The sequence below is a fragment of the Canis lupus genome, chromosome 20, assembly GCF_003254725.2.
Source record: "Canis lupus dingo isolate Sandy chromosome 20, ASM325472v2, whole genome shotgun sequence".
NCBI lineage: Eukaryota > Metazoa > Chordata > Mammalia > Carnivora > Canidae > Canis > Canis lupus.
The window spans coordinates 3,288,604-3,301,095 of record NC_064262.1 but is presented as its reverse complement, the minus strand read 5'-3'; the positions used below and the strand labels follow the sequence as shown (position 1 = coordinate 3,301,095).

The following is a 12,492-nucleotide window of genomic DNA, read 5'->3' as shown; positions in this document are numbered from 1 at the left end:
GCAAATGGACTTCTTGTTCCATTCTAGTTCATTGAAAAATGAGGGCCCTTTACCCATTTTGTAATGCCAGTCACCAGACAGAGGGATGGGTGTATGGTAAGCATAAAAAAATTGGTTAATTTTTAATGAGTAAATAAATATACAGACTTTATGATTATTTGGACAAATGGAGGCAAGAGGAGGCCTCTAGTTTCTTATAGAACACTCCACATAGGGGGGAAAAGAAAGAAAAAAGTCTATTATTTATCCAGTGTCCAATTCATCACCGTTTATATTAGAGAGTACTGAAAACACTCCCAAGAGCCCTACATTCCCACCTATAAGGAATGTTACAGTGCTACCAGCAGATGAAAAATTATGTAGTCACCACAAATGGAGTTTATGCCAAGTTCTTAAGTAAATAGGAAACTGTACATGGTGACATATTAATCTCAGAAAACAAAATTATGTATCCAGGACAACCTCATCTGTGTAAAAAAAAAAAAAAAAGAACCTTACAACAAAGGAATTGGCCAAAAAGTATATAATAACTACTCAAATATTACAATGCTTGTTCCTGGTGATGGACCTATAGATTGTTTTTCCTGCTTGTCTTATACCTTTCTATATTCACTAATTTTTCTTACTCTTTTTTTTTTTTTTAGTTTTATTTATTCACTCAGAAGAGACACAGAGAGAGAGAGAGAGAGAGAGGCAGAGAGACACAGGCAGAGGGAGAAGCAGGCTCCATGCAGGGAGCCTGACGTGGGACTCAATCCTGGGTCTCCAGGATCACACCCTGGGCTGAAGGTGGCGCTAAACCGCTGAGCCACCCAGGCTGTCCTTCACTAATTTTTCTAAAAATACCCCACATATATAGAAAAGTCTTGTAAGTCATAAAATAAAAATTAAGCAAAGAAAAAGGTTCAATGACAAAAAGTGATTGCATTGAGAGCAGCTCTGGTTTCCCAGAGTGAGCTAGCACCAGCCGGAGATGCTGATACACACGAGGGACAGCAGTATACATGCACGGCACCAGCAACACCAATCCAACCCTGTCCCTGCCCCAGATTCACACCTAACTTGTCCTCAGGGGCCATCTCCACTCACCATGCAAAGACTTTGTGTGCTTTCCTGCTTTCTCTGTTTTCTCTCGTGCATCCTCCTGGTTCCACTTCCCTCTGATGTGTAGACCCTGTGCAGACAATCTTCTCTGACTTAAAACCAAATTTTTCACTTCTTCTAGAATGCAGGAGAAGAATCATTGACTAGGTTAATCAGAAATGCTTACAGAACACCTTCCATGTGTACGGCACTCTCCTGGTGCCGGAGATGGAGCATGTGGGTAAGACAGGCAGGGCCACTGCCCACCAGAAGTAGTTGCACAGGAGGCTGCTTCAAAATACCAACTGGCAATGGCTTCTTCCAAACAAGACCACTAAGTACTTGACCTGTGTGGTTCCATTTAAGCACCACACTCACTTGAAGGAAGGCACTTCCACTTGCCCTATTTTACAGATGGGGAGTATGACACTTCTATAACTTTCCTGTGGTCAGAGAGCTGGTACTTATTAAGTCAAAACTACTCCCAGGGCTCCTTGCAGTCAGCTAGGGAGATGAGCCCTCTATCTTTCATTTCTATCAATACAGGACTCTGCATGTTTGTAGCAGCAACCACTAGATGAGGAATAATGAACGCGCCGAGGGAGCGAATGAATGAATGTAGATAATAGAAGATGCAGGAAAGAGGTGAAAAAAAGGAGGTGCAATTAGATTCAGTGTTGAAGGACAGATACCAATATAAAAAGGTGCAGAGCAATGAAGTGCCAAGGTCAAAGCTGTGATATAGACAAGTCAATGGTAGGAGAGAGGAGATAGGGAAGAAACCTGGATGCAGAGGGAAGAGCCAGCTGAGGGGGTAGAAAGTCCCAAAAAACACAACACAGGCAGGGCACCAACCAAGTGTTGGAGAGAGAGACAGCCAAGAGCTGAGGGCATAGCAGATGCCACACATGACTTCAAGGCTTCACAAATGATAGTCTTTGTCCAGGACTGAGAAACCAAGAAGTTGAGCAGATTTAATAGAGGAGACAGGCTAATACTTGATGGGATGTTCCATTCAAGACCAGCAAGCCAAAAATTGACAAGTTGTGGCATGGGACCTATGGTTCACCCAAATATGTTTCCTATCCTCTTTGTAACATGAGCCAACCTCTCATGCCATTTCTGCCTTCCCGAGAGACAGGAGTATCAAGAAAATAGCTTTAAAAGTGAAAAAAGCCAGGACTTAAGACAACACGTGCACCAGATGCATTTTCATCAAAATGTTCTCCTGGGGCACCTGGTGGCTCAGTAGTTGAGCATCTCCTTTTGGCTCAGATTATGATCCCGGGGTCCTGGGATCAAGTCCCACATCGGGGTCCCCACAGGGAGCCTGCTTCTCCCTCTGCCTATGTCTCTGCCTCACTCTCTGTGTCTCTCATGAATAAATAAAATCTTTTTAAAAATGTTCTCCTTACATATAAAACACACAGGGAAATGTTAATAATGACCACCTCTGGTCAGGCATCATGGGATCTTATTTCTTTCTCTCTTGTCCTAGTCAATTTCTCTCTCTCTCTTTTTTTTTTTTTTTATTTTTTTTATTTTTTTTTTTTAATTCTTTTTTTTTTTTTTTTTAATTTATTTATTTACGATAGTCACACTCAGAGAGAGAGAGAGAGAGGCAGAGACACAGGCAGAGGGAGAAGCAGGCTCCATGCACTGGGAGCCTGACGTGGGATTCGATCCCAGGTCTCCAGGATCGCGCCCTGAGCCAAAGGCAGGCGCCAAACCGCTGCGCCACCCAGGGATCCCTCTTTTTTTTTTTTTTAAACATTGATTTATTTGACAGAGAGGAAAAAAAAAAAGGCATGGGGGAGGGGCAGTGGGAGAGTGAGAAGCAGACTCCACACTGAGCACAGAGACTGTCATCCCACAACCCCGAGATCATGACTTGAGCTGAAATCAAGAGTCAGACACCCAGCCACTGAGACACCCAGGCGCCCCTGTGCTAGTCATTTCTAAATTGTTTTTCAAAGTGAACATTCACAGCTTATGGAAAAATGATTTAACATAAGAGGCAGTGATGCCAGGCTTGAGATGGGGTTTGAGGAAGAACAAGTGCTGTCATTTCAAGAATACTCACAAAGGCCCATGGCCCTCCCTGCAGGGCCTCCTTCCTTTTCTGGCCAGCTGATTCCATTTACCCTTCCAGACTCGGCTCCTCTGGCCCCTTCTCAGGGAAGCCTTCCTGATAGACCCGCCCCAACACCCCTGCTCCAATGTGAGCTCACTTCAGGGCAGATGTTTACCAGAAATTCTGGCTCAGCAACTCTGGGGTAGGCCCTGGATCCTACATCTAGGCACACTCCAAATACATCTAAGAGAGGTGATTTTGAATCCCACACTTTGAAGATGCGGGTCTTTCCTTTGGTCCAAAAAGAAAAGTCACCTTGAATGCCATTTTCTCACACAGAAACCCTACAATGAGTAGTGTAGATATAAACAAGTGATTCTCAGCCAGGGGTGAGTCTGCTTTTCTCCCCAGGAGACATTTGGCAACGTCTGAAGAAAATTTTGGTTGTCACAACTGGGAGGCTACTCCTGGCATCTAGCAGGTGGAGGCCAGGAGTGCTGCTAAGCACAGGGAGCCCCCACAACAAGGAATGGTCTGACCCAAAATGCCAACAGCACCAGGAAACCTCAGGTATAAGTGAAAGATGAACAGTCAGAAGCAGCAAGCCCCCAGGGCCAGAAAGGCTCCTCGAGAAGGCAGGCTGGAAAGCCCAAGAAAGCAGAGGGTTTCTAGTCACACAAAAAACGGGTTCCGATTCACGCCCTTCAGGCAGGTGTCAGTGTTCTTTGCTCACTGTAAATTGGGGGGTAACTATACTTGTCTGGAGCCACCAACAATAGTGATAATAGCACCATACTCCATCCATTCTCGGATGCACCTCGCCATGACCTTTTCACATCTCTAAAAACTGGATGCATCTTAAAATTAATGCCACGGCCTAGTTCAATTGATAGCATTTTAGTATAGCTTCTAAATTCTTTAGCGACAACACACACCCTCTTTATTGCTGGAGGTGTGGGGACATTCCCATCCCTGTGCCCTGGGTGCATATAACCAGAGGAAGTGGAAGGGTGCCCAAGGCCACTGGCTAGTTCAAGATGGGAGACAGGTTTGATTAAGCTGGCGGACTTCAAAGCCTGGATTTTTCCACTCCTCCTAGCTCTCTCCTTGGAAGTGAGCTCAAGAGGAGACTTTCTGGTATTGATAAAATATTTACCCAAATAAGAATTAGAAGGTCTAATACGGTTGTCTCAGGATCATGGGATTTTAAAGTTTTCTCTTGTTTCTTGGTGTCTTTTTTTTTTTGGATAGTAGCTAACACCCATGTCAGGAGACATGTGAGTGCTTCCTGGGAACAGAAGTCCAGAAATGTGGTGGAGGCAGAGGTGGTGACCAATGTGCATGCACAGACACTGCCCACCCTCAGACACAACTCCATGAGGCGCTACTTCCTGATGCTCAAGCTTGTCCTGGACGGATGGGGCACCACGGACACACAAATCAACATGTGCCCTGGGGAAAATGAGATGAAGTAAACGAGGGGACACTGGCTCTGCTCCTGTTACTGGTGAGAAGTCACGCACCTCTAGCAATGTTTCAAATAAAACACAAATACTCGACTCACCACAACATCCTGTATCTTCTGAATACCCAGTTGTCTTTAACCGGTAATACTTGACTTTTCTTGAAACCTTGTCCTTGGTGTCCCAGACCCTCATGGTTATTTTGTGAAAATTTATTTTCTTTAGTAATTCCTTCGTCATGTTGATGTTAAAAGTCTGCGTCCATGACACCCAGACTTTGTCCCCTTCTTGCCAAGGCCTCACTGTCTGTGTCAAAGAACACCGAGAGGCCTTAAGTGTGCAAGACTGGAAGGCTCAGCAGCCTGAGATTCCTCACCCCCGCCAGCCTCAGCCTTCTGAGCCCTGCTCTCCACCTGCCTGCCTTTTGTACCCAGCGCTCCTCCCAACCCCGCTCCCAGCTCCCACCTCATTCAGGAAACAAGTGTCCCAGCTAGAGCCCATCACACTTCTGGGTTCATCAGAAAAGACAAAGCAGTTACCTGCAAACCGTGCCCTTTCTGATGACTTCCAAACACTGACCCAGAGCCAGACCACAGGCAGGAGGGTGGGAGTGTGTGCGCACATGGATATACACAGGTACTCATACAGAGAAGGAAATCACAAAAGGAGCAAAAACTTTGAACCACCAAAGAAATTTCTAGATAAAGATATGTAAATAGAAAGCTCAGTAATTGGTATTTTTAGGTCAGTGTGGATTCTCATTCAGTAGGTCTGGCAGGGGGGATCCCAATATTCTGCATTTCTAGCAAGCTCCAGGGGAAGCAAGCACACCTTATGCAGTATTAGACTATATACAAGGTACACACACACCTTAATTCCTGAATCCAGGAACACTTTGGCCACCATTGGAAATACCACCATGTCAACTTTTTTAGGCTCCCCATCATCTGGCAGAAGGAAATACTCAATGTGGTAGTAACGGCGATACTTTGCAGTTGGTTTGTCCATTTTAGGGTGCTTCCTATATTTTTCTATCAAAATTGTATATTTTCCTTTATAACCTAGAAGACATGAATTTAATGAGTCTTGTTTGAACCTCACATGGGAAAGTACACCCATCTCCACAGTTCTCTGGAACCAAGAAAGAGCCTGATGCTGTGGAAGGACACCCACTCCCATGCTGCTTGCCCTGCTTGGGGGCTGAGATGCAGGTCCAGTCTGTCTAGCCAGTAGAGTTAACAGGGTCTGCACTGGACATCAGGGCACAAAAATTCAGTGCATGACTCTGAGAGGGAGTGTCTCTTTAAATTTTTCACCTGAGGTGCTTCACCTGCCTTCCCCGGTCTTGGCAGTAAAAAAGTTCAAGTTCCCCAGAAGATAGGTCAATTCGAAAGAACTCTAAAAGAGTTCTTTACTCTGCCCCTAATCTTGGCGTTCAATCATGTGATTCACTTTGGCCCAAAAAATGTTAGCAGGTGGGGGAGGTGCCCAAAGACCTGAAGAGTTCTTGGATGTTTGGGCTTGCCCTCTTGTTAAGGAAAAGCAGAGACACACAGAATGTGTCTGGCTGACCCACATGTCCAGCAGAAGGATGAGAGGCACACATGAAGCAGAGCAGAGCCCACCACAGGGAGCCTAGCCTGGATCCCCCCACCTGCCCATCCAGGAGAACAAGGGATTTGCATTTGGAGCCCCGGGCTTGGGGAGTTGTTCAAATTTGTTACACAGGATTTGGGGGGCAAAAGGTAACTGATATGCCTATATACTCAGAGATTTTAATTCAGCACATCTGAGAATTTAAACACGGAACCTGATGATGGATAGCCAGTTTATGGGAACCAATGCCCTAACCTGTTTCTCATTCATTCATCCACAAATAGAATAATTAGGGTTGTTGACAGTTGCTAGGCCCAATAAATTAAGCACATGGAGTGTGTTTAATCACTCACTTGCCTAGCCCACAGTGAACCCCCTAAAATTGCAGTTTCTTTCCTGAGCTCTGCTGCTGGCATTGGGCACCCCACTTGGGGAAGACAGTAGACAGAGCCTAGGTGCCCCAAACCTCTGGGAGAAGGTCATCTGTGCACTCCCTTTTTGAGAGGGTGTTGGGATTCAGCTCTAGTACTTACCAGTGTTGACTGGGAGGGCCAGTGAGATGATGAATTTGCAGGGAACCACATGGGGCACATCAGAGTTGAAGGTGCTGGCGGGCCCATATGAGGACTCGCTGCTGAATGGGTGCTCAGAGTCTGACTCCTGGGCTTGGGCTTTGACCTTCAGGTACTCCTCCATATCACACTCACTCCCAGACTGGTAAAAGCTGCCCATGGAGGACATGGGCCCCATGCTCACCCTGTCCTCATCCTCCCACTCCCAGGCGTGCAGCGACATTCTGAAGAGCACCCACAGGCGCGGCACTCCTGGCTGCAAGAAAATAAAGGCACTGCTGTCACCTCCCTCTATTCCCAGGAGGTAAGCTTCACCTCCTTCAGGATGACTCACTTTTCCCCTCCTTCCCTTCCCTGTCCTGGGTTGAAGGGTCAAGGCCTGGGACACTGCCTGGCACACGGTAGGCACTCAACAATGAACCACAGAGAATGATGGCTGGCAGTAATCATAAGTATCCCCAGTTTCTCCAACTTGAGTCTATCCTCCCCGCCCCAGCCGCTCCTCCTTTCACAAATCAATCACTGGCCCTCTGGAACGCCAGCTCCAGGTAAGTGCACTTACCGAGAACCGCAAAGCTGGGAGAGAAGCAGGTGCTTCCCCTCGAGAAGCCTTGGGCGAGAGCACAGGATGGGTTTGCAATGTGGGGACCTGCGAACCAGGCAAGGGGGACAGCACGTGCAAGAGCCTGGAGAGGTCGAAGAGGGCGAGAACCCCCGAGGCGAGACACGAATGGGCCTCCTCCCACTCCCACGTGTGCTCTAAAAGGCCTCCTCCGGGAGGAGGAACCCGGGCTAAGGTTTTGTTTAGAAAGGGGTGCCCAGGTGGAGCAGCAGATAGAGGGGGACCTTCCGTACCTGCAAGGGGATGCGCTGGGCAGCAACCTGGGGTCAGACCGGGGCGTCAGTCCGCTCGCACACCGCCGCAGGGAGGCCCGCGGGACGCCGCCGCGCAATTGTGTTTGACAGTTGCTAGGAGACGGGCGCGGCCCGGGCTTCGGGGGCGGGGCTCCGGGGCGGGGCTCCGGGGGTTGGGGCTTCCCGCCTCCCACCAGGTGCACAGACAAGGTCTGGCAAAAAAGGTGTTGCCTCCTTTCATCCACTCATTCATTCAGTCTTTAAGGAATTCCTGCTCTGAACGTGAGCACCTATTATATGCCTCGCCCTTCCCTACAGTACAGGGGACAGGGGTTTTGCCTCCCCCTTATACCGCCAGCAGCCCCTGCGTCCCATTCTTTGATAAAGGCAGCAGAAGCCATGGGCTCTGAAAACTCTGATAACCCTACCCTACCCCGAACCTCTTTCACATAGACTCTCTGCTTCTGTCGCTGACGTCCTTAAAGAGATGAGAAAACTGAGTCTCAGACTAGTGGCACGACTTGCCTGAGGCCACACGGGTGAGTGTGTCCTGGCAGCGCTGGACTGAAGTCCAGACTGACTCCAAAGTCTGCAAATACCCGCCCACCCAAACCCCCAGGTGAGAGAGGCTGGCTGCTGCTCCCTACGTAGACTATGTAATGACCAAGGCGTTGGCGTGCAGGGACACACCACAAGGTGACTGGCAAGAGGGGGCAGGAGCCAGGGACAGGTTTCATGGAGGAGGTGACAAAAGCCAAACTTCGGGGCTTGCCAAGCAGTGAAAGCAAGAGAAAGTATTCCAAGCAGAGGGAACAGCATACCACATGACCACTCATGGCAGCAACCAACCTCCGCAGCATCTCCTGTGGGGACAGCTCTGAGCTCAGAATTGAGGGGCCACAGGTCTTAGACAAAGCACCATTACCTGGTCCTGGATATGCATCAGAATCACCAGGGAGTATGTCAGAACTTCAATCCTGAGGCTTCGCTCCAGACCTGCAGCATTGATTCTCCAGCGGTGGGGCTTAGGAACCAGTAAACACAGGGTATTTTCTGAAGAGAGTCACTTCAATAGATTCCTTCCCACACATTCTTCTTCTAGAGTGATGTTGGCACTCCTCCCATCCAGTGGTGGGCCTAGTCCCTTCCCCTTTGAACCCAGATAGACCTTTGTGATCATCTCAGCCAAAGTGACACTCTGACTTCTGAGGCCAGCTTATACAAACTCCATCCACTTCTGTTTTGTCCATTTGGGGAGCTCATTCTAAGAACTCAGTCACTATGTTGTGAAGAAGCACAAGCAGCCACATGGCAAGTCCACATGGAGATGTGCTGGCCATAGCACCAGCAGAGCTCCCAGCTGACTCCCAGCCCCAAGCACCAAACATGCAAGAGTGCCAGGTTTCCAAAGATTCCAGCTCCCAGCCTTTAAGCCACCCCCAACTGACACTATGTGTAGCAAAAATCAGCTGTTATCACCAAGTTCACCCCAAATTGCAGATTTATGACCAACATAAATTATTCTCGTCTTAAGCCACTAAGGTTTAGGGGCACCTGGGTGGCTCAGTGGTTGAGCATCTGCCTTCGGCTCATGGTGTGATCCTGGGGTCTGCGGATGGAGTCCCACATCGGGCTCCCTGTGAGGAGCCTGCTTCTCTTTCTGCCTTTCTCTCTGTGTCTTTCATGAATACATAAACAAAATCTTAAAAAAAAAAAAAAAAGGCTCTAAGGAAAAAAAAAAGGCACTAAGGTTTAAGATGATTTGTTGCATGATAATAAACAACTGGAACAGACCCCCATATTTTTCAAAATTACCTCCACCAAGACTCTATTCCACAGTCAAGGATTAGAACCACTACCCTGAGAGAAATGGTGTCGAGGTCAAGATCCAGCGTGTCATGGGATGGAGTGAGGGCAAAGGTGTGCTACCTGGCACTCAGCTGTGAAAGGTGGATCCAAAATCGCACCTCCATCAGCAAAGATGGCTTCAGGACAGGCAAACTCCACGTAAAGAAGAAAGGGCATGTGTTCCAGTTGTCTGTTGCTGCATAGCAAAACATCCCAAAACTTAACAGCATTAAAACAACAGCCACTTATTATTTTTTTACAGTTCTGTGGATCAGCTGGGCAACCACTGGTGGGGGTCAGACTCACTCACTGGGCTGCATCATCTGTATCAACAGGGCTGGAAGCTCCAAAATGGCAGTTGGGGTACCTTAATCCTCCCTCCCCACCATATGACCCTTCATGCTCCACCTGGCTGGACTAGCTTCCTCCAATGGCATTCTCAGGGCAGGGGTGCACGCTACAAGGCCCTTTGTCACCTAGGCCTGAAAATGGCACAGCATCACTTCCACCATATCCATTGACCAGAGCAAGTCACAAGGGCCAGCCAAGACCCAAGGGGATGAAGAACAGACTCCACATCCGGATAGGAGGAAGGGCAAAGCCACGGTGCAGAGCAATCTGAAGGGATTCAATCACTGTGTCCTTCTTCCTCGCAGGGTAGGGGAGCGCCAAAGCTTCCATGGGCACCTGAGGCTTTCTGAAGTTCTCCCAAGCCTCTGGCAGCTGGATGCATATTTGGGGAACAGCTATATCCGTCTTCTCCTCACCATCTCTAACCCCCCCTTTTTTTTTTAAGTTTATTTATTTATTTATTTATTTATTTATTTATTTATTTATTTATTTTTATTTATTTATGATAGTCACACACAGAGAGAGAGATAGAGGCGGAGACACAGGCAGAGGGAGAAGCAGGCTCCATGCACCAGGAGCCCGATGTGGGATTTGATCCCGGGTCTCCAGGATCGCGCCCCGGGCCAAAGGCAGGCGCCAAACCGCTGCGCCACCCAGGGATCCCTCTAACCCCCCTTTTTAATCGCTGTACTGAGGTATATTTTATATCACAAAATTCATCCATTTCAAGTATAGAATTTAATGATTTTTAGTGACTTTACCAAGTGACAAAACCATCACCATAAATAAGTTTTAGAACATTTTTATCTTCCTAATAAGACCCTTCATACACATTTACGATTAATCTCTGTTCTGAGCCCCAGCCCCAGGTCACCACTAATCTACTTCCTATCCCTTTTCTGGACATTTCACATAGATGGAGTCATGTGATACATGGCTTTGCTTCGTGACTGACTTCTTTCGCTTAGCATAATGTTTCTGAAGTTCATTCATGCTGTAGTATTAATCAATACTCCATTACTTTTCATGGCTGAATAATGCTTCATTGTGTGATGCACATTTTGCCTATCTGTTCATCAGTTAATGGACATTGAGGTTGAACATTTAGATATTTATCAAAAATGCTGTCATGAACATGCCCACAAAAAGTCTCTGCGTGGACAAATGTGTTCATTCTCTTGGGTAGACACTCAGAGTTAAATAGCTGGGTCATGCGGTAAGGATGTGGTAGTGATGCAGAGAACAAAGGCAAAAGAAAAAGATTTAAATTTCCTTACTACTTACAGCCCATTGACAAGTCCTTGAGACATGCAGAGTGATCTTCCTCTAGGACTCAGCTGCCTCTAGATACTTTGCTAGAGGCAGAAAGCAATCCTGGCTTAATATTAGTCCGAACTTCCAGGACCCTGAAAGTCTCCTTTAACATATAAAAATCCTTTTGGAAACTTCCTTTACCATCCCCTCCACCCCCAAGATACACGTTGGCAATCATCCTGCAAGCATGTGCTGCACTGATATACATCCAAAGGGTCTCACCACTAAGGTTTTACTAGATAGTAATAAACCACCTTTTCTTTATAAAAGCTAACTCCCACCCCCCACCCCCCCACCCTGCAAGGTCCTAGAAATTTTGTTTCCAAAACCCTTAGAGACTTATGCTATCCCTAACCCCTCTCCCAACTTGAAAGTATATAATCAGTCACCCATCACAACTCAAATGCAGCTCTTTCTGTCCCCGGGGGCCGGGGCGGGGGGGGGGGGGTCCTGTCCCCGTGCTTTAATAAAACCACCTTTTTGCACCAAAGACGTCTTTCTTGGCCATTCACTCCTAAACTCCAATATTTCCACATCAGCAGTTTCACACTTGCTCTTTTTGAGAATTTGTCAAACTGTTTTCCAAAGCAGCTGCACCATTTCACATTCCCACCATCATAGTATGAGGGTTCCTGTCTCCATGTCGTCCAGAAACCATTTATTGTGGGTCTAACTTATTACGAATCCTCATGAGTATGAAACAGCATCCCATTGCAGTTTTATTTTGTATTTCCCTAATGACTAATGATACTGAGATCTTTTCATGGACTTATCGGCAATTCATATATCCTCTTTGGTAAACCATCTGTTCCTCTCTTTTGCCCCCTTTTTGATTGGGTTGTTTTTCTTCTGAGCTGTAGGAGTTATCTGTAAAGTCTGAATACAAGTCCTTTACTGGACCTATGTTTTACAAACATTTTCTGGTCTCCTCTGGGTCCTTTCCCTTTCTTAAGGGTGTCTTTACCACTGCTGTTTGAAGTGCAAAAGTTTCAAATTGACTGATTTTTTTCCTTTTTGGACCATTCATTTTGTGCTATGACTAAGAAAGCTTTGCCTAGTTCAGTCCGATTTTTATTAGAAGTAAAATTGGTGTCTGAACACTAAGCAAATCTACTAACCAAGTCTCCTGAAAATATAAAAGCTCTGTCACTAAAAATGAGGACTCACAGACATTCCCAGACACTCCAGGGACTGCATAGAATGACGAAAGCTTTCTGAAAAACAGTTTGACAGTATCAAGAGCGAATAAAATGTTCAAACTCCCTGGCACAATAGTAAATCACTTGGGATACAGAGTCAACAGTTCACGGTGTTGTTTTAATGGAGAAAAACTGCA

The 12,492-nt window shown here is 46.8% G+C and overlaps 1 protein-coding gene across 16 annotated transcripts in view; it reads right to left on the bottom strand.

Annotated features, from left to right (window-relative positions):
• Window positions 1–11,331, bottom strand: part of CFAP92 (cilia and flagella associated protein 92 (putative)) — a 63,496-nt gene extending 52,165 nt beyond the window's left edge. The window contains exons 1-6 of one of the 16 annotated variants that reach the window (XR_003137266.3): window positions 7,644–11,331; window positions 7,351–7,437; window positions 6,750–7,044; window positions 5,491–5,681; window positions 4,722–4,926; window positions 1,090–1,221 (exon numbers count right to left, since the gene is read on the bottom strand). Coding sequence is in view for 14 of the 16 variants with exons in the window: in XM_025448544.3 (XP_025304329.1) it covers window positions 1,090–1,221; window positions 4,722–4,926; window positions 5,491–5,681; window positions 6,750–7,011 (790 nt within the window). In the remaining 2 variants the exon portion in view is untranslated. The remainder of the gene's footprint in view (window positions 1–1,089; window positions 1,222–4,721; window positions 4,927–5,490; window positions 5,682–6,749; window positions 7,045–7,350; window positions 7,438–7,643) is intronic. The other 15 variants (XR_003137263.3, XM_025448544.3, XM_025448570.3 and 12 more) reach the window with 15 other exon arrangements.
• Between the last annotated feature and the right edge of the window lie 1,161 nt (window positions 11,332–12,492).